This window comes from Oncorhynchus gorbuscha, linkage group LG04 (genome assembly GCF_021184085.1).
Source record: "Oncorhynchus gorbuscha isolate QuinsamMale2020 ecotype Even-year linkage group LG04, OgorEven_v1.0, whole genome shotgun sequence".
NCBI lineage: Eukaryota > Metazoa > Chordata > Actinopteri > Salmoniformes > Salmonidae > Oncorhynchus > Oncorhynchus gorbuscha.
The window spans coordinates 52,348,702-52,370,816 of NC_060176.1; the positions used below are offsets into that span (position 1 = coordinate 52,348,702).

A 22,115-nucleotide genomic window follows, 5' to 3' on the forward strand; every position below is an offset into this window, starting at 1 on the left:
AATCAAAATTATATCTTAAGGAAACTTATACAAACCTAAAAAGTAACTCACTTTCAAGTGGTTATCAAAAGGGAGAGAGCTGGAAAGATTTTTCAAATATATTGCAGAACTATTGTCATTCTTAATTGATGTAAAAACAGACTTTGCAATGGATTAGTTCACCGAGATTGGCGCAAATATATATACTGTATGTACAGTGCCTTCGGAAAGTATTCAGACCCCTTGACTTTTTCCACATTTTGTTACGTTACAGCCTTAGTCTAAAATGGATGAAATAAATACAAATCCTCAGCAATGTACACACAATACCCCTTAATGACAGTGAAAACAGGTTTTTAGAACAAAGAAAACAGTTACCTTTATTTACATACTGTAAGTATTCAGACCCTTTGCTATGAGACTTGAACTTGAGCTCGGGTGCATCCTGTTTCCATTGATCATCCTTGATGTTTCTACAACTTGATTGGAGTCCACCTGTGGTAAATTCAATTGATTTGGACATGATTTGGAAAGGCACACACCTGTCTATATAAGGTCCCACAGTTGACAGTGCATGTCAGAGCAAAAACCAAGCCAGTATTGTGTCGAGGCACAGATCTGGGGAAGGGTACCAAAAAATGTCTGCAGCATTGAAGGTCCCCAAGAACACAGTGTCCTCCATCATTCTTAAATGGAAGAAGTTTAGTACCACCGAGACTCTTCCTAGTGCTGGCCGCCCGGCCAAACTGAGCAATCAGGGGAGAAGAGTCTTGGTCAGGGAGGTGACCAAGAACACAATGCTCACACTGACAGAGCTCCAGAGTTCCTCTGTGGAGATGTGAGAACCTTCAGGCCAATCAGTCCTTTATGGTAGAGTGACCAGACGGAAGCCAATCCTCACTAAAAGGCACAAGACAGCCCGCTTGGAGTTTGCTAAAAGGCACCTAAAGACTCTCAGACCACGAGAAACAAGATTCTCTGGTCTGATGAAATCCAGATTAAACTCTTTGGCCTGAATGTCAAGTGTCACGTCTGTAGGAAACCTGGCACCATCCCTGTGGTGAAGCATGGTGGTGGCAGCATCATGCTGTGGGGATGTTTTTCAGCGGCAGGGACTGGGAGACTAGTCAGGATCGAGACAAAGATGAACAGAGCAAAGTACAGAGAGATCCTTGATGAAAATCTGTTCCAGAGCACTCAGGACCTCAGACTGGGGCGAAGGTTCACCTTCCAACAGTACCACGACCCTAAGCACACAGCCAAGACAACACTGGGGTGGCTTTGGGACAAGTCTCTGAATGTCCTTGAGTGGCCCAGCCAGAGCCCAGACTTGATCGAACATCTCTGGAGAGACCTGAAAATAGCTGTGCAGCGACGCTCCCCATCCAAACTGACAGAGCTTGAGAGGATCTGCAGAGAAGAATGGGAGAAACTCCCCAAATACAGGTGTGCCAAGCTTGTAGCGTCATACCCATGAAGACTCAAGCCTGTAAGCGGTGCCAAAGGTGCTTCAACAAAGTACTGAGTAAAGAGTCTGAATACTTATGTAAATGTGATATTTCAGTTGTTTATATCTAAAAACATGTTTTTATATTTGTCATTGTGGGTTATTGTGTGTAGATTGATGAGTAAAATAATATTTTAATACATTTTAGAATAAGGCTGTAACCCAACCATTTTGAAAAAGTCAAGGGGTCAGAATACTTTTTGAAGGCACTGTATATTTGTTACTGCTCGGTTCTAACGATCTTGGTTAACCAACAGCCCAATGACCAATCAATCAACCAGTTGACAGTTGGGGTCAGCCCTATTTGGCAGTCATCTATTTTGTAACCTAGTCATCTATCTGCGAGTCTATTCAAAGCTTCAATTTCTTGCAAAGCCATATGGTAAACCATAGGACCTAGTATAAAAGGATATGAGTTTTTTTTTTATTTAAAAACATTTTTTATTCCCCCACCTTTATTTAACCAGGTATGCTAGTTGAGAACACCTTTATTTAACCAGGTAGGCTAGTTTAGAACACCTTTATTTAACCAGGTAGGCTAGTTGAGAACAAGTTCTCATTTGCAACTGCGACCTGGCCAAGATAAAGCATAGCAATTCGACACATACAACAACACACAAGTTACACATGGAATAAACAAAACATACAGTCAATAATACAGTAGAACACAAGACAACAAAAAGTCTATATACAGTGAGTGTAAATGAGGTAGGTTAAGGCAATAAATAGGCCATGGTGGCAAAGTAATTACAATATAGAAATTAAACACTGGAATGGTAAATGTGCAGAAGGTTCCAGTGTTTAGCCACCTGTATAATGTAAAGTACGATATTTCAAGTATAATTCTAATGCAAAGGTTTTAATTGGTTAAAAACAAGATCCTGCAGCTGCTTGGGAGAGCTTAACATGCACTCTCAATATCACAGAGAACCAGGGTTTATTTCTCCCAATGCTGTTCTAGTTTTACTCTGTGAGCTAATATTTTGTTCATTTGATTTCAGTTGGTTTCTCATTTTTGGTTTCCTTGTTGAAGTGAATTCAAATGGAATTTGGAATGGTTTGCGTCACCAAGTGAATTGACTGAACTTGAGCACAATCAGGATTGGCTGCTAGCCCGCATTGAGTGATTGAGTTGGAAGGCAGTTATTGGAGGATGCAGTCATGTGTTTCTTATAGAGAAAGTGCTGCATTTGGAAAGTGAACAGTCCATTTTTCTTTAGGTTGTTTTCTGTAGGACAGAATGTTTTCAAACAGGGTCCTTAGCCTGGCCTTTGGGTAATGTTTATCCTGTAGCCTACTGCCAGTGAACATTGCACCTTGTAGTTAGAATACTTAGCGGTGCCCTCAGGTTGTGAGGTGACTGATTTCCGATCCATGAGCTGAGGCCACACTGTGCGGTTCCTTCTGCCTGAGTAACCAACCATTGCTGGCCCAAGTCTTACTGGCCACTATCTTTTTGTTAGAGCAGTAGCAATGGCAGGAGATGTCATGAAAACACCACCCAGTGAAGAACTTTCAGAACTTCCAAAACAAAAAGAAAGATACCTGCGTGTCAACTGATGTCGGCCTCAACCAAACCAAATTTAGAGATTAGCATTTGTCTCGGTTGTGAGTCTGAGCTGAGCTCAGAACTCCTGTAGCCCCTGGCTGTTAAGGCCCAGAGCAGTTTCAGAGTAAAGTACTAACTTATTAATACATGTAAATGAATATATGTCTGAACGTCTCTTTATGAGGCGTCTACCTATGGATGCGCCATGAAGCAGGGGAACATGCCCAGAGCCAGCGTGGCGCCGACAGCTGTAATTATAGCCGCCCGGTAGGAGAGGACATAGTTTGTTTGCCAGTCATCAGAATACCTTGACTGACACATGTTTGGCTGCCACTCTATACTGATCACTGTAGTGGTTAGGGTTGTCATTTAACGCCGTCATATCGAGTAGCCCTCCCTTTTTGCTGTCTCTCTTAATTTCTCCCTCTCTACATAACTTAAAAGCATGCCTAATGTGTATTGGGGTGCACAATCGTGGATTGATTTGAAAACCACTAGAAGAGTCTTAAAATGTATTCTAAAACTCACAGGCAGCCAGTGCAGAGACTTTAAAACCGGTGTGATGTGTGCTCTCCATCTGGTCTTGGTCAGTAGACTTGCTGCTGCATTCTGTATGTTTTGCAGTTGACCAATGGCTTTCTTGGGTACACCAGACAGAAGAGCATTGCAGTATTACGCCGCTGTCCGTTCTGAAGCTGCAACGTCATTTTGGCCATTCTGACTGAAATGTTCTGTTACCGAAGTCCCTCATTTGTTTTACGAAAAACATTCCCTCAACCCTGTAAGCATCGTATGCATGTGACCAATAGGGCCTGACCTATAGTCTATCATAATCACATCAGTAAATTGGTTATAACAAAATCCGAACACAGTATTGGCGACAGAAAAATGGATCCCGAGGATGTGAAAAAGAAAAACGGGCAAATGTTTGTTGGTTTCTCAGGAGGGAAAGTGGAAGTCAGATCTGTGGAAGACATTTGACTTAGTTGTGGAAACTACTGGATATCAATAAAAAGGAGGGCATATGAGCATATAAGTGTTTTCTGAGTATTATGTGCCAAACAATTGCTGTTAGATTACAATCTTATTTTAAAAAATGACCATTTAGAACAGTGTAAACAACACTAAATAAGTGTACCAGAGAGAATGTCTAACGGGAAAATATATATATATACATATAACGCCTTTATTACAGCAGACTGAAAACAGTTGCATTTGTGAATTGCGGTTTATTTATTGTTTAGACTAATTATTCAAAGCTCCCTTCATTTCATTTTAAAACTAAAATGCTTGACTGCATTTCACAGCATGAATGTCTCGTGTGATGGCATGAATGAATGAATGATTGATAAGGTAGAATTTATATTGAATTATAGGCCTAATGATAACTACGTTACTTATAATTATAAAGATGATCATGATAATAATTGTAATTATAACAATAAGAAGGAGATCAAGAAAAGGAGGGAATAGGAGTGAGAGCTACTTGCATATTATGTGTGACAAACAGGTGCTGTTAGATTACAATATTATTTTTCTGCCTGTTTGGAACAGTGTAAACAACACCAAATAAATTATAAGTAATACCAATCTGTTCTAACATTTTTAAAAAAGCCTTTATTACAGCATAGCAAAGATTTAAAAACAGCCGAATCTGTGAAATTGCTTTATCCAACATTTTGCTGTTGCATGAGGCTTGGTGCTCACGGAAACAGTAGGCTATTAAACAAACACTCACAGGCAACAGAATTAAGATCTGTCTTATTTATGTAGATATATGTGGATGATTTCTAAAGCCAGGCACATTTAACAGTTAGGCTTTTTATTATAGACCTTATTAAATCTCCTTAATTTTCTTAGACAATTAGGCTAAGGCAAGGGCTGTTTCCTCATCTCTGCTGCCTCCGCCGCTTTGTTCTCAATCCCAATTTGCCAGTTAACTTTGCTATTATGCACATAACAACATAGGGAAAGGCACCAATTCAAGGAAGATTATGGTTCAGAACCGCGGACAGCGACCGTATCCAACCCGGGAGAAAGCGCATTTGTTATAAAATAATATTTGATTGATTAGTGTTGCACCATTATTTTTTTGCATAATATAACCTTATACAGTTTCAATATCACATGTCTTATAGTGATGGACTGTGCCCTCCCTGTGGTCTCCGCAATGGATTAGTCCACTGAGATAGGCGTGAATCAGACAGGTGTCTTGTGCACCTTGACAAAAATAAAATATTTGCGACTGCACGACCAAAAACATCTTGGTCGATCAACAGCCTATCGACCAAGCAATCGACCTGTCGACTAAATGGGTTCACCATTGTCAATGTTCTAGGTGAATGGAATAAGGCGGAGTCAGACGCAGGACACAGGTATGAGTAAAGCCACGATATTTACTCAAATTCAACAATAATCCAACAAGGATAAACAATCCAGATCACGTACACGGAACCACTTGACAAAAACAATCACGCACAAAACAACAGAGGAAGCCAGAGGGTTAAATAAGGAACACTGATTATGGAATGGAAACCAGATGAGTATAATGAAGACGAAACAAAACTAAAATGAAACATGGATCGGTGGTGACTAGAAAGCAGGTGACGTCGACCGCCGAACGCCGCCCGAACAAGGAGAGGGACCAACTTCGGCGGAAGTCGTGACAGCCATAGTTGGCGCTAAGATCATTTAAAACTTTAACTAAGGCTGTCTCTGTGCTGTGGTGGGCACGGAAACCAGATTGGATTTTTAAAATAATTGGTACTTAAAAAATCATTGGTTTCAAAACCAATTTCTCCAGAATTTTGCTTAAGAATGGAAGGTGAAAGAGCTGAAAATTGCTAAGAGCTGAAGAATCTAGATGACTTTTCTTCAGAAGAGGTTTCACCATAGCAGTTTTAATGCATTGGGGAAAGTGCATGAACAGGTAGTTATTAACAACAGCTTGCACTTATTCAGATATGCAATTAAAAACTGTTTCAAAGACGTGGTGGGGATGAATTTACCCTACAGGTCTGCTCAACACAAACTTGAGATTTGTGAAAATTCTGTGAACACTGAGGAGGCTGTACTCGCTTTAAGTTACAGTTTTAACAGTGGCCATGTCGGGCAACTGTGGCTATTTGATCATAATGTAGGCCTACCAGGGTGGCTTACAATAAAAAAACGATGGAGAAAATGCATCCCATAACATTTTACATGGAAATAGCTGTTCTATCGTTCAGCCTACAGTAGCAGCCAATGTTTGGTGTTCAATGTTGGCCTACATTCCATGAGACTTTTGGAAGAAAGAAAAAAAAAACATGCAGGGGCTTGACATTGACTTGTGTATCCACTTGTCCTTCAGACAATGAATTGACTGAAAATGTTGATGTGTTGTTTGATGCAAGAAACCACTTTACAAAACCAAATGTGTTATTATTACCATACCATTATTACAGAGAATCAGAAACATGTTACTACCCTCTGCCTATTGCCTACTCAAAATACAAAACTGCCCATTTAAGACAAAAAAATGCTCTTTACCTGACTCTCTTCAAAGATGTCAAGAAATGTATACATTTTGTGCTCTCTCACTTATGGCTGACTACAAATGATCTATAACTGAGCTAATGACTCACAAACTAGCAACGGGACAAAATGTGCACACATGGCTACATGCAGCTCTCGCTTTGATCTCAAAACAAGTGAATATACTCACGACTGCTCATGCTGTTAACACAGTCCAGTTCAAAGTAAATGGTACAGATCAATGGTCTATTTGCTTATATACCTACTACAGCTCTGATTGTTTATGGCACACCGGTCTGTGTACAATAGGGGCTAAGTAGTGTTTGTCAATGCAATAGAATCATACTCCGATGCGTTCTGCTTACAACAAAATCTCTTGCATAGTTAGATTTGTTTCGGTATGCTGCATTGAGAGTGGCTAATATTGTGTGGATTCGATATCAATTATCACAGTAAAGGGAAACGTAGATAATGTTAACAGGGAAAACACTAGAACAGTGGTCACCAACCTTTTCTGAGTCAAGATTACTTTGAGTCAAAATGCAAGCTGAGATCTACCGCTCGTAAGCCTATGCAACATTAACCAATTAAAAATAGTACTTTAGCAATGAGGTTTGTGCAGTAAGCTATAGGCTCAATACATTATCAACGCATACTGGCTTAGCTTGAATTGCCCTGCCAATGCATTGTTGTTTGGGCAATTAAAAAATATATATATTTCAAAATTGAAGGTAGGCTATCTGATCACACCGGTAATAGATCCGTAGTTTTATTACTTGTGAAGCACAGTTGAGTGAGCGTACATTTAAATAATTTGCTTTTGATTTTACTGGGCTGATGGTCACCTCTCAACATCCCTCTGCTCTACATTTCCTCCAATGACACTGGCCAAAAAGGTACACCGTCTTCCAGCTGATGGCAAAACTCGAGTCTGACCACATTATTTCTGCCGCAATGCCAAATTCATGTTGTTACTCCTATGAACAGAGAAAGTTAAATATTCCTTTTTATTAAAAAAGACCCAAGCTGCTAATAATAACGACAAAGTAACGCTATAGTTACACTTCCCTACTCATGCATTACTGCTGCAGTGCTTGTTGAGGCACTGAGTGGAAATGGAAGAAGGTGCATTTAATATCTTATAAAAGTGTTGAATACAATGTGTTGACAGTGCTGAGTAAGAAACTTAAACATGAACTCAGTCATAAAAACAGCAAGACTTTGCTGTATTTGTTGACAGTCTCTCTCTAGTCATGGTTTTAAACGTTTTGAAATCTCACTGTATCAACTTAGCTGTAGCTTTCTTTTATGCCTGCTACATTACTGCGGACATGGTCATCTGAGCCATACGATCAGTCAACGGTAGGTTTATAGTGCACCTGATATGCTCTCTGGGCCGCCGGGAAGGCAGAGTTTATACCTTCAGACTCATGAAATGGTTCAAAATTGCAACAGTTTTCCTACCTGGCATGCAGGGCAGCTGAATCGGGTGCACCTACTGTCAACAACCTGAGACAACAAAAAATAGGAACACAACTATCGTTTTTTTTTTTTTCCCACAAAATTGTTCAAAGGCATGTGCAATGTCTGCTTTATTTTAATATTTACCCATCTGCCAATAGGTGCCCTTCTTTGTGTGGCATTAGAAAACCTCCCAGGTCTTTGTGGTTGAATCTGTGTTTGAAATTCACTGTCGGCTGATGGACCTTAAAAATAATTGTATGTGTGGGGTACAGAAATTAGGTTGTCATTCAAAAATCATGTTAAACACTAGTATTAAACACAGAGTGAGTCCATGCAACTTTTGTGACTTGTTAAGCAAATGTTTACTCAAAGGGGTTGAATACTTATTTACTTTTTTCATTTTTCATTAATTAGTAAACATTTCTAAAAACATAATCTGCCTTTGGCATTAATCCATTTTAAATTCAGGCTGTAACACAATAAAATGTAAAATGTCAAGGGGTGTGAATACTTTCTGAATGCACGGTATGTGGGTTTTTGGTAAAGGAATTACCAGGCACAAGGTAATATTTCTTAAACTTACAGAAGGTAAACAATTTCTCCAAAATGAAATATATGTTGATATTAGTTGGCAGGGTTCTTTACGTCAACATCATTGTGTTTTGATGTATTTCTGATACCTTTTTATTTTTCCTAAGAGTCCTTTTCTTTCTGAATCCAGAAATCAAAGCCTTTACTTATGCCTAATTGTTAAGATGGACAATTTACAAAAAATTGTGGATATGCCTTCATTTCCCCAAAATATACGCTCTTAACTTTAATTGAATACCCAATTTGATATGCTCCTATGAACGTCACATGTTGGTGTTCATGGATCCTTTTACATGGAAATGCCCAATACCCAGTTCTGGAGGGCATTGTTCTCTGCTATGTAACCTTTCATGGCACTAGCAAATTGTGCCTGCAGTTGCTCACTCACTCAACGATAGAGTGCATTAAGTTGTCGTATATGTTCTCACTCAACATCCATTGCCTATGCCATGATGAGTGATGTTCAGTTTCCTAATGTCAAAGATTTATTTCATATGACTAAGATGTATTTATAATCACAATAAACCATGTTGTCTGATGACACTAACCAACCAGGTCTTTATTTTTTCCTGTTCTTCTCTTTCAACAGGAGACTTACCTCAGCACCTGCAGGTGATGATCAACATTCTTCGCTCGGAGGACCGAATCAAACTGGTAAGAGACAACACACACACACTTCCCCACAACCCTGGCCAGTGACTAACCACCTGGCACCATGACATAGTCAATCTGCCTGAATGCTTTTTATTGTGTACTAAATATTTCACCTCTGTGTACTAAAGACTTGTTTGCTCACTGTAATTATTAGATAATGAGAACATGTTTGAACTCACACAGAAGAGCATTACCAAGTGTTTCCTTGTTGTCTGTGAAATGGAGAGTTTATTAGTTTATCTACCACTATGTTCTCACACTCCATTGGAATGATGCCTCCCATTTATTAACAAACTGTTTTTGACTGTGAGAGATTGCTTTATAGGATTGGAGTGTGTGTGTGTGTGTTACGGTTGGACTTTGTGGGTGTTATGCCCATGTCTTGTGTGTGTGGAATTACATGATGCAGCAGCCCATGTGTCCCTGCAGTCAGACTGTGTGTACCCTCTATGTTCAGAGTCCGTTTGTATGACCTTTATATCCGATTCACATGTTGGGAGAGGTGCGTGGACAGGTAGGCAATGTAGCCTCGTTGTTTGTGAAAGAGTTGATGAAACTGTCACGTCCCCTGCTACAGGCGGTGCGGTTGGAGAGTGCCTGGTCAGACAGAGTGCGTTACATGGTGGTGGTGTACACCAGCGGACGACAGGACACAGAGGAGAACATCCTGCTGGGCATAGACTTCAGCGACAAGGACAGGTGTGTATGGGTCTGGGCCTGGGCCAGCGTGTGTGTGTGTGTGTGTGTCTCTTTCCTCACTTGCTATGGTCGTCCTTGATGCCAGCTGTTAGCATCTCCATTTGAAGTCAAACTAGGTGTGTTGATCTGCTGGGAACGTGTCTTTTTGTGTTGTTCCCAGTAAAAGCTGCTCCGTTGGCATGGTGCTGCCTCTGTGGAGTGACACCAAGATCCATCTGGATGGAGACGGGTGAGCGAGTCCCCCATAGACATACAATTGTTCTGTATCTGTGACCCCTCAGTCAGACTACAGCCCCCTGCTGTACACTCTGGAGAGAAACAGCTCTGTTTGTGTAACTCTGTAATAACTGGAATACCTGTAACTGGAATAGCAGTAACTGGAATAACTGGAATACCTATAACTGGAATACCGGTACAGAAAAAGACACTGAGCTCAGCACAGGCTAATGTGCTAAAATGACTTTGACCTCCACATGTGTTTTGATAGAGAGTTATGTTTTAGTGGTTACTAGGTATGAATCAGTGTGTGATCAGGGAGAGTCATTGCCTGTCTTGTGTCTCCCTCAGGGGTTTCAGTGTGAACACAGTGAGCCGGAATCATGTCTTCAAACCTGTGTCTGTACAGGCCATGTGGTGAGTAGACACAGCCGTAGGAATGACTGCTTAATACATTGTTGTTTATGAAGCAATCCCACATCAATACATTGGCTGCTGAATTCATATCAGACCACACAGTTGAGGCATTTCAAAATACTCTGCCAAATACTGGTGTAGAGATGCAGGTGCATGCATCAATCAATCAATCAATCAAATGTATTTTATATTTACCTTTTTACATCAGCAATTGTCACACAGTGCTTTACAGATACCCAGCCTAAAATGAATGCCATTTGTTCATGTGAATCAGCTCATTACCCATTAAAAGCCTATTGGTAGAAAATGATTATACTGCACCAAATTTCTCCCAGATTAACAAAGATGGTTGATTGAAGATAAATTGACCTACTTTGACCAGTCTCTCTTTCTAACCCCTGTCCCAGGTCGGCTCTGCAGATCCTCCACAAGGTGTGTGAGGTGTCCCGCAGGTACAACTACTTCCCCGGGGGCATGGCCCTCACCTGGATGGGTTACTATGAGAGCTGCATCGCCTCAGAGCAGAGCTGCATCAACGAGTGGAACGCCATGAGAGACCTGGAGACCTTGCGGCCTGACTCTCCCACCATGTTTGTCGACAAGTGAGTCTACAGAAATTGCAAATGGATATGAAATAACGTGAATAGTTTCACTCAAAGTCAAACATGTAGAACGAGATGGACAGTAGAGGAAACGTGTGATGGTCTGCTGGTCCTGACTGACCCATTGACTGAGAGTAGAGTAGTGTGCTGATGAAGCCTCTGTGTGTCTGTCTCTGCTGATGCAGGCCCACAGAAAGGGAGCGGACAGAGTGCCTTATCAAAGCCAAACTCCGTAGCATCATGATGTTCCAGGACCTGGAGAACGTCACCTCTAAACAGGTAAGCAGTGGGGAGGGATGAACTAAATGCACACATTAGCTGTGTGCCCTCCCTTTATAGTGCACTACTTTTGACCAGGCCAATAGGGCTCTGGTCAAAAGAAGTGAGCAAAATATGGAATAGGGTGCCATTTGGGACACAGTATTGAAAACAAACATCTTTGCATTACAGCCTTACTGACTTGTAATGTAGTCTTCAGTCAATTTCGACCGGACATTATTTGATGTATTTGAAACTGTAGTCAGGAATATTACAAGTACAAATGGTAGAATATCAAATGGTTGAGAGTTGACGAGTTTGCTGTCCCCTCAGATCCGGACGGAGCTGGAGCAGCATATGAGCTGTAACCTGATGCAGTATAAGGAGTTCATCGACAACGAGATGCTGCTGATCCTGGGCCAGATGGACAAGGCAACACTCATATTTGACCACCTCTATCTGGTTAGTCACCTGGAAACAACTCCTTATCCAGAACTGCGTGATACCGCTCGATCTCTAGCTTGGTCCCAGATCTGTCTCTGCTTTTCCCAACTCCATTGCTGTCATTGAAAATTTTGGCATGCTAGCACAAACAGACTGGCACTCAGGCTACTCAAACTCTGCTTCATCTGATGAATCAAGTGCATTTTTAGAGCTTTCTCATTGTTTGAGGTCGGATTATCTATTGTCTCAATGAGATCTGGCCTTCTGAAGCCATGATATTTGGCTGATACTGCTAGAAAAAGTAGTACTCTGGAAGAGCCACACTTGGACAGCCATAACTGTTCAGCATGTGGACAAATTGACTGTGTATTTATGTGCAGTTAAGTCTGACATTTTTCCACGTTTGTTTGCAGGGATCTGAATGGAATGCCTCCAATCTGGAAGAGCTTCAGGACACTGGGTAAGTACAGCCTTTTCCTCGCTTCCAAACATTTCTATTCCATAGAGTGAATCCATTATTGGCTGTCATGTCTCCAACACTGTCAATTGACTTTTTCAGAGGCATTAAAGTTGTCATGAACACGATTAGTTGTCACGAAGGTTGCCTCATCGATTAGAACATAGATTAGTCATTGGTGTGAGTCAGAATATTGTGGGAGTATTATGGGGTAGTGTCTGTCTCTTCACCAGGGTGGGCTATATCCTCAACGTCACCAGGGAGATAGATAACTTCTTCCCAGGAACATTCTCCTACCACAACATACGGGTCTATGATGAGGAGACTACAGACCTGCTGGCCCACTGGAATGAGACATACAACTTCATAGTTAAAGCAAAGTAAGTCATGTTTGCCTCAACAGGTAAGAGGGATGGAAAGGACAGAGATATTGCGAGGGATAGAGCTGATAAAGCAAACTATTCTTTACCATAACACACATAATCCTTTTTTTTATTCATACATTCATTTATTCTCTCTTGGTCAGAACCACGTTGGTAGTACATGTATCTTCCTGCTGTTTCACTTGAGGTACAGTAATAGTAGCTTACAGAGAACTGTGAGTGACTTGACTGGGGTGTAATTAGGGTAATTCGAGGCAGTGTAGGACCAAGTCTGTGACCAAAGTTGTCCTAGAGAAGGAAGCTGAAGATGGTTACCACTAGCAACACAAAGGCTGTCATTATCTTTGCCACAGACAGAGAACAGTCATCTGAGTGACAGAACTGGCTTAGGATTCTAGTCTGATTCTCCTAACTATACATTCACGGTGTGTTAACCCTACTAGGAAGAACCACTCCAAGTGTCTGGTCCACTGTAAGATGGGTGTCAGCCGCTCGGCCTCCACCGTTATTGCTTACGCCATGAAGGAGTATGGTTGGTCACTGGAGAAGGCCTTCAACTTTGTCAAGCAGAAGAGAAGCATCACACGGCCCAACACAGGCTTCATGAGACAGCTGGCTGAGTACGAGGGCATCCTGGATGCCAGGTACAGTCACACTCGACTACACCCCCTGTAATTACCATAGCCCAGATCAACTAGGGTAGCCCAACAAGGGATCAGAGCACTGAAATAGTGCCCCCAGGTTATAGATTTTGCTGTATGTTCTATGTGTATTATTTGAGCATATCTCCCATGCTCCTCCTTGCCCACCCCAACTCTTTTGTCCACTTCCAGTAAGCAGCGTCACAACAAGCTGTGGCGTCCTGACCGCCCCGACCCAGACTGTGACCTCCATGAGGGACTGCAGGCCCAGTGCTGTGGGGGGGAGTACCCAGCGAACCGTACCCCTGAGCCGGGGATGTCCCCCTGCTATGAGGAGGCTCTTGAAGAGAAGGGGGCGGCATGTCCCCTTTCCCCCTGCAGGATGATCAGCCTGGAGGTGGACCCCGCCTACAACAACTACTACTTCCGCAGGCTGTCTGACTCTGCCCTGGACAGTGACCCCTCCACGCCGGTGCGCGCTCCGCCCCTCCTGGACATGGAGCGGGTCTTCATAGAGATTGAGGACGTGGAGCGCGACGCCCTGCTGGATGACGAGGCCTTTGAGGGGCGGGAGGGCCTGCCGCTGCCACACTTTGGGCTGGCTGGGGTGGGGACGGCGGCCCAGACCTCTTGCCGGGGACCAGAGCCCCTGGAAGAGCTGCGCCTGCGTCTGGAGTTCAGCACTGTAGAGGAGGAGGATGAGGAGGAGGTTCAGAAAGATGAAGCAGAGATGGAGGCGTTAGCACAGCCAGGAGGAAGAGTGGGGAGTGCAGGAGGAGGTGATGGTGATGGAGAGGTGGAGATGGTTCAGGAAGAGGAGGGAGAGAAGGAGGGCAATGGGCTGGACCTGGTAACCCTGAACCAGAACTCCAACAATAACAACCACTTTAATACCCTGTCCAGCCTCAATGTAAGTGGGAGCGGTTTTCATTATGGTGTCTTCTGTCTCTGTAATATACAACCAATTCATATGTATATATAATAGCTCATAATAAATAGATAACTACATTAGTAAAGAGTAATGATTATTCTTTGTTTCTGACTTCTTGTTTCCCCTCTGTTTAGGACACTGCTCCTTCCAAACCCGCTCACCCAGTCAAGCATTCAGCCCTCTCGCGATCAGACAACAAGCCCAGCCATAACATGGATTCACTGACCCAGGATTCTGATCTCTGCCTTAACCCCACACACCTCCCCAGTGTGCCCAGTGTCTCTGTGGAGGTCCCAAGTGCCACTCTCCCTCTCCCACTTACCTCCCCCGACACACCCTGTTCCCCCAGCCTGCTGCACCCCTGTGGCCCTCTGTGTGACTGTGCCAACTGTGCTGCTCTGCCCTCTACACCTCTGCCTGATGCCCAGGACTCCCCCTGCTATCTGACATCTGAGGACATGGCTGGTGAGGCCAAGGGTGAGGAAGGGAAGCTTTTAGGGGTCTCTGAGCCTCTCCCTGTCACAGAGCTGCTGGGACTGAGCCTGGAGGAGAAGAGGCCGGCGGTGGCCTGCTACGTGGCCCAGCAGCAGGAGACTCTAGTGGAGCTACAGAGGTCAGGGCTGGTCCGCCGAAGGGCAGAGAGGCTGGAGAGGCTGTCAGGTCTGTCCCAGGAGGGGCTTCATTCCTTGGAGCCTCTAGACAGCCCCCACTCAGGAGCCAGAGAGGTTCCCAGTCCTGTAGAGGTAGAGTTCTCAGCTTTCCCAGAAGACTTCCCCAAGTCCTCCACACCATGCCCAGTGCCCCTGGAGCTTCTGGTGGTTCCTCTGACTAACGAGGTCCTGCTGGGTGCAGTGGGGTCTGGGGGGGTGACGCCCAACTCTTCCCCCCATGGCTCCACACTGACACGTAGCTCCAGCAGTGACAGCATCCGCAGCGTCAGGGGCAAACCCGGCCTGGTGCGCCAGAGGGCTCAGGAGATCGAGACCCGCATGCGGCTGGCCGGCCTCACCGTGCCATCAAGCCTCAAACGCTCCAACTCACTAGCCAAACTGGGCAGTCTCAACTTCTCGGCTGAAGACCTGTGCTCCGTCTGCTCCTCGGATGCAGGCACCCTCCTGCTCCTCTCTCTTTCCCCAGAGCCAGGCCTAGAATGGGAGTGCCCCTCCACCTCTTCCTCCGCCCAGCCCAGAGCACACAGGGACCAGACCACCCCAGAGAGAGCACTGTCCGGGGGTCCCAGGAGCTGACAGGAAGGATGGAGGGACACTCCTCCACCCATCCCTCCATCCCCCACTCTGAGCTGGGGAGGGTCACACAGATTTTGGAGAGGGGAGAGGGACAGTCTTAAAAAACAAATGTGTATATAGAATTATACATGTATAAATAAACATTTGAATAATATAAATATATATTAATATAAATCCACATCATATTTAAGGAAAAATTAACAGAATCCAAATATTATACCATAATCCAGATGGTATCTTGGTTAAAGCCTGCTCGGTATCTTGGTTAAAGGCTGCTCGGTATCTTGGTTAAAGGCTGCTCGGTATCTTGGTTAAAGGCTGTTCTTGCATGGAGCGCAATGAATGTGTGTGCAAAGATGAACCTCCTACAGAAGACCTGGTCTCCATCAGGACTTAAAGTGGTTTTCATGTCTGGTCATCTGCCTTTCTAGCTGTCCAGAGATCAGAGTTACAGCTTTATCATCATCATAATCAGTATTATATTATCATCATCATAATCATTATCATCACCATCATATACCCTGCCTTTCACAAGCAGATACATTTAGTTTTTTATCATAGACTTTATCATCACAATTAGTTTTTTACTTTGCCATTGGTTAATGTTAATTGTGGTGTATTTTGATTAAGTGCTGCCTTAGCCAGAGTTGATCATCAGATGATACTGATTTTGCGCTATCATTGGGTATAGTGCTCCCTAAGTTTCACCATGTGCTGAAAACAAAGGGGAGAAGTGGGTGTAGTTGTCTGTGTTGTATTTGTCACTGCTGTCTTGGGTTCAGTAAGCAGTAGGAGACGCACATAGACTGTAAACTTGTCATAACACAAACAGCACCATTAATTCGGTGTGCATCATGTATTTTGGAGAGATGTCGTGATAGGTCAAATGTATGTGACATCATCATATCGGGTATGCTAAAACGTTTTCTTCCTCTTGTCACCTCAGTGTTAATGACAATCCTTTACAGGTTAGAGGCTGTTACCAACGATGTGATATTAGATATGTATTTCAAAAATCATACAAGCATAGAATCTAGCTCCTCTGCTTCTGAGCCTGCATTGTATTTTGGTATTTGCATAAAAAAGTTGATTAGTTTTAGATGAGCCAAATATATATCAGAATTTTTTTTCAAACAATTCAGATCCCAAAACATAGAATACAAAAACAAAAAGACCATAGTCCCCTCCTGCAAGTGCTGCAGTGTGATTCCACTTCTGTAAGAAAAGTCATTCCTTCATCATAGTCCCCTCCATTTCTGACGCTTTCATGGTATAATGTCCTCCAAGCTTCCAACATGTCCCTGTGTCAAAACATCCAGATATCATTCCAAGAATCTTCTGGGACCATTCAACCTCTGTGACACCACGGTGATGTGGTGTTTTTCATTTTGTTCAAGTAGTTCTACAGATCCCGCTCTTGTCAGGTGAGAAGTTCACATGCTTTGTCATAGAGATCCTACATCTCTACGGGCTGTATGTTGTATCTATATAGGATCTCTATGGGCTGTATGTTGTTTCTATATAGGATCTCTACGGGCTGTATGTTGTATCTATATAGGATCTCTATGGCCCGTATGTTGTATCTATATAGGATCTCTATGGCCCGTATGTTGTATCTATATAGGATCTCTATGGCCTGTATGTTGTATCTATATAGGATCTCTACGGGCTGTATGTTGTATCTATATAGGATCTCTACGGGCTGTATGTTGTATCTATATAGGATCTCTACGGGCTGTATGTTGTATGCAGGGTAGTCCATAGTTGTCTGGTTTATAGTCTTAATAGGGTTGTCTCCTGAGCCCCCCATACTGTACCTGGACTCTCACCTGAGATTCAACAACAGTAGAGTACATTGAGAATGATATGATGACACAGCCAAAGGGGCTGGAGAAACGCCACTCCCTTTACAACATCTTGCAGTTCCTTTCTACCCTCCCTTCCCAACATGGATTAGCCTGTGTCTAGGCCTGGATTTACCCGTGTAGTTGTACAGGTCCTTTCTACCCTCCCTTCCCAACATGGATTAGCCTGTGTCTAGGCCTGGATTTACCCGTGTAGTTGTACATGTCCTTTCTACCCTCCCTTCCCAACATGGATTAGCCTGTGTCTAGGCCTGGATTTACCCATGTAGTTGTACATGTCCTTTCTACCCTCACTTCCCAACATGGATTAGCCTGTGTCTAGGCCTGGATTTACCTGTGTTGTAGTCCTTTCTACCCTCCCTTCCCAACATGGATTAGCCTGTACCTGGATTTACCTGTCCTTTCTACCCTCCCTTCCCAACATGGATTAGCCTGTGTCTAGGCCTGGATTTACCCGTGTAGTTGTACATGTCCTTTCTACCCTCCCTTCACAACATGGATTAGCCTGTGTCTAGGCCTGGATTTACCTGTGTCTAGGCCTGGATTTACCTGTGTAGTTGTACAGGTCCTTTCTACCCTCCCTTCCCAACATGGATTAGCCTGTGTCTAGGCCTGGATTTACCCATGTAGTTGTACATGTCCTTTCTACCCTCCCTTCCCAACATGGATTAGCCTGTGTCTAGGCCTGGATTTACCCGTGTAGTTGTACAGGTCCTTTCTACCCTCCCTTCCCAACATGGATTAGCCTGTGTCTAGGCCTGGATTTACCCATGTAGTTGTACAGGTCCTTTCTACCCTCCCTTCCCAACATGGATTAGCCTGTGTCTAGGCCTGGATTTACCCATGTAGTTGTACATGTCCTTTCTACCCTCCCTTCCCAACATGGATTAGCCTGTGTCTAGGCCTGGATTTACCTGTGTAGTTGTACAGGTCCTTTCTACCCTCCCTTCCCAACATGGATTAGCCTGTGTCTAGGCCTGGATTTACCCATGTAGTTGTACATGTCCTTTCTACCCTCCCTTCCCAACATGGATTAGCCTGTGTCTAGGCCTGGATTTACCCGTGTAGTTGTACAGGTCCTTTCTGAGACTGGCTACACTGAACGCTAATCTTATTAGGGGTTCAAGTATCGAAGCTGAGAGAAACCCTGTTGTATTTGTTGGCGTTCATTGTTATACCCGTTCTTTCCGCAAGGAAAATGAACATGCAAATTCCTGTGTGATGGTAAGGCTGAGGAGGGTACAATTTGGCATGATGGGAAAGGCCCATAGTCCACACCGTCTCATGCAATGCCACACCAGGGCCTCATGGTGAAGCTATATCAAGCGCTTAAAATTTCACATTTTGAAAGGTCATGCCCCTTATCCCATGTGACCGAGAGTCCTGGAATTCAGTACACGGGTTTCTCTCCTCACATGGAACAAATTTTCCTCAAGATCCCATAAGGTCCGCTATGATGGATTTTCTGCCATTTAGAATTTTTTGAAAAACACTTAAATTAAATCTCCTCCGGAACCACTGGGCCGATCAGGTTGAAACTTGATTTATAGCATGTATGGACCAAGGTCTCTCAACGCAATATTTTCCTGGCTAGCTTCTGAAAGAACACGGACCAATAAACATTCAAGTGGGCGTGACCTGGCACATAAATGCATAAAAATCTGACACGGTTATTCGTATTGTAACAACTTGCTATACATGTTCAAAACCCTGTCTGGACTTAACGTATGCAAGCACATTTAGATCTACCACACAGTGGCTATAATGGACACATATTTATATCTCTTGATCTGTTTGAGTTAGTCGTGAAATTTGGCACACATGCTCAGGGAGGCGAGTCTAGCTAACCTGTAGAGTATGGTTCTATTTGGCCGGATGGAGGCGCTGTTGGACATGATAAATAATACATGCGAGCTCATTGGCTTAGCGGCCATATTGTTTGAGCTAGAGTCTTATTTGAAGACGTGTCTATAGATGCTAAATACCAAATTTGGTGCTGATCGGTTCAGCGGTTCTGGAGAAGATGTTTAAAGTAGTCAACATTTGAAAAGGTCCAAAATACATCAAAAGCATGTTGGATTTTGAGTTCTGATATTTGGAAAGCGTGGGAAGGAGTACAGAAGTGGCTCGCCCTAGGGTGACTTGTTTAATTTGCTCTGGGGCCATAGCTTGAACCCCGGCATGGCTGCTTGCAGCTATATGTTAAACTGCTCTCGGTCAGGTTTATAATTTGAGCAGGGAACTCCATTCCCCACCTCCATAACTTATTTTTGATACACAATCCTTTATTGCATCTGAGAACTGAGTTGTGCTGCATAATTGAATTTGTGAGCAGTTGCATTGGGAGTTGTACAAAGTCTTCTTCAGGTTCCAGAGAACGTTTTTCTCTGATCTTTCCTCTGAGGGTCACACCATTCCTTATGCATGAAGTCACAAGAGCCATGTGTCATTTCACTTCCATCATTCTTCTTTCTCTCCCTCTTTCTGTATCACTACTGCTGTCCTGAAAGTGTCCCGCTGACTATTTCACATTCTATGTCACCCAATTCATTCCACTCAGCTTGTCTTCATCCATAAGTGAAAAGAATAGAGGTTCTTTATGCAACATCTTGCTACTTTGCCATATGTTTTTTTACAAAAATGTTGCAGTCAAATATTTTGTTTTGAAATTATTTGTAAAGTTCAGTATTTGTGTTTGTGCATGAGAGTGGTTACATGGTTACTGTGAACTATTTATGAGAAGTGAAAATAAACTTTAAAAGACATGAATAGGTTCATATTGCACATGCATTTCTCCCACACGTATGAGAGCACATGAAGTATATACTGTATGTTAATATGTATGTACAGTAGTTGATGATGTTGCAGAAGATACTGCTGTATAGTACTGTATGTATGTGTCTGGTAACATGGAGAGCACAGACTTAGTTCTTCCCAATGACTCCAGTTCCTGTGCGGACACACACACTGTTACTGCAAGCAGTGTCCTTCCAGTTTTAATCAGTTGTACTGTGTGTGTCTGTTTGTGTATGTATGTACATATGCTATTTTATTGAAATGCTGTGTCAGAGATGCCTGTTTCTTTTTTTATGGTTCTATTGGGCACAACCCATACAGCCACTTACCACTGAAATCTTGAATTGAAAGTGTCCAATTAGCTGGCACATTGCCTCTGTCTACCCAGGGTTCTCCCCAAAGAATGTAATAGAGGCGCTGTGCCACCTTGTGGACTAGCTGCGCCACTATGTAATATTGAGTTTTTAAGTCAAATAAAAATAAACATAGTTCTTTATTTGTTATCATATACGATTTTTTTGGGGGGGTCTAGATTGCAGTAAATGGCAGTTACAAGTGTTAAAAAATGCCAAAATTCCTGGGGCGAACCCTGCTACCATGGTAACATTTATGATGCATTATCAAGGAAAAGATACTGTGTAAATGTGTGTATTTGGTGTGGCACACAGAAGCACAGTACCTCTGTACTGTAGAGATGGCTCTGCAATGTTTCTCCCCAGTTTACACCCTTGCTGCTTTCATTACAAGATGAGGGTTTAGTTGACGTTTTTCCTTCTCCGCTGTACAGTAGATCTCAGAAGGCAGAACGATGGATTTGCTTCCCAGGTGCAAGGCCAACATCTCTGGACAGCAGGGCTGTCCTATGGTGTGTGTGAATGTGTGTGCAATAATGTAATATGCACACTGTTTAAAATGTGAGTGGTAATCTGGTCCCTTTTAAAAATGTATGCCAACCTCTGTTGTGGGGTGTGTTCAGTTTGGCGTCTGATGCTGCACACAGTGCAGATGGCGGTCCTTAGTGGTATATGAGTGTGTGAGCCATTAGTCCACATCCATTTAGGTTTGATTTATGGACACACAAGTGCCTTAGCCGGGAGACCAGAGGTATAGAGCTGTGTGTGTGTGTGTGTGTGGAGCTGCCAGTATTGCATAGGTTTTGGATGGAAGGGTAGGGTAGATGCATGATGGGACACTCTGTGGCAACACTTCCCTTTCGCTTTAGTAGAACAATGGCCCTGAATTTAGTCTCAGTTCTTTCATTGTTGTTATTTCTAGTAATAGACTTAGATGTGAAACAGGAATCTGAAACCTGGTGTTCCTTTTTTTTAACCTTCTGGTACATTCTTTGATTTGAAGAGGAAAAAAACTGAATCTCCTCTTCTCTTCCTTATCACGTTCACACATGTCCATCAGGGTTGCCGAGACGGGATCTTGACTCCAAACTTGTTTGTGCCCTTTAAATGTGGAAGAAGATCAAAGTTCTATCCATGGGTGTTGTCACTAAATATAGACACCATTGAAGCTGTTAAAAGATACAAAATGAGAATCAGAATGTCTTTTATTTATGTGTGTCTGTGATCTTATGTATTGCACTTTTGGGAGAAACAGAAGTGATACAGTGGAATCATCCGCATTGTGTCATACCGATAGATGAGTGTTCCTATCACTAATGGTTTATGAAGCTTCTCATAGGCTTAAAGTCAAACCAATTTGGCAAAGATCACAGTGATAGGTTGCTCCACAGATTTTTGTTAAAGTTTATCTTTTTTTATATTGAAGTATGCAGTCATTTTTTTGTACTGTAATTTTGCTGTAGTTTGAATGCATATTGCACTTTTTTTTAAACATTTGTTCAAATAATGTACTGTATCTGTTTATGAAATTAAATGTTTTTTCATGCTA

The 22,115-nt window shown here is 42.9% G+C and overlaps 1 protein-coding gene and 1 long non-coding RNA gene across 6 annotated transcripts in view; both read left to right on the forward strand.

Annotated features, from left to right (window-relative positions):
• The window catches only part of LOC124034256 (protein phosphatase Slingshot homolog 1-like), an 86,387-nt gene extending 70,320 nt beyond the window's left edge, over positions 1–16,067 (forward strand). For 4 of the 5 annotated variants that reach the window (XM_046347187.1, XM_046347183.1, XM_046347186.1 and 1 more), the window contains 12 exons: positions 9,193–9,257; positions 9,835–9,956; positions 10,117–10,185; positions 10,524–10,589; positions 10,997–11,191; positions 11,377–11,470; positions 11,783–11,911; positions 12,307–12,353; positions 12,584–12,730; positions 13,177–13,377; positions 13,567–14,284; positions 14,440–16,067. In XM_046347187.1, the coding sequence (XP_046203143.1) occupies positions 9,193–9,257; positions 9,835–9,956; positions 10,117–10,185; positions 10,524–10,589; positions 10,997–11,191; positions 11,377–11,470; positions 11,783–11,911; positions 12,307–12,353; positions 12,584–12,730; positions 13,177–13,377; positions 13,567–14,284; positions 14,440–15,552 (2,966 nt within the window). In that variant the 3' untranslated portion in view covers positions 15,553–16,067. The remainder of the gene's footprint in view (positions 1–9,192; positions 9,258–9,834; positions 9,957–10,116; positions 10,186–10,523; positions 10,590–10,996; positions 11,192–11,376; positions 11,471–11,782; positions 11,912–12,306; positions 12,354–12,583; positions 12,731–13,176; positions 13,378–13,566; positions 14,285–14,439) is intronic. The other variant, XM_046347184.1, reaches the window with a different exon arrangement.
• Positions 16,068–17,814: 1,747 nt separating this feature from the next.
• LOC124033292 lies at positions 17,815–22,115 on the forward strand. Its single transcript, XR_006838356.1, has 2 exons — positions 17,815–17,887; positions 17,983–22,115. It is a non-coding gene; the product is annotated as an uncharacterized LOC124033292 (long non-coding RNA).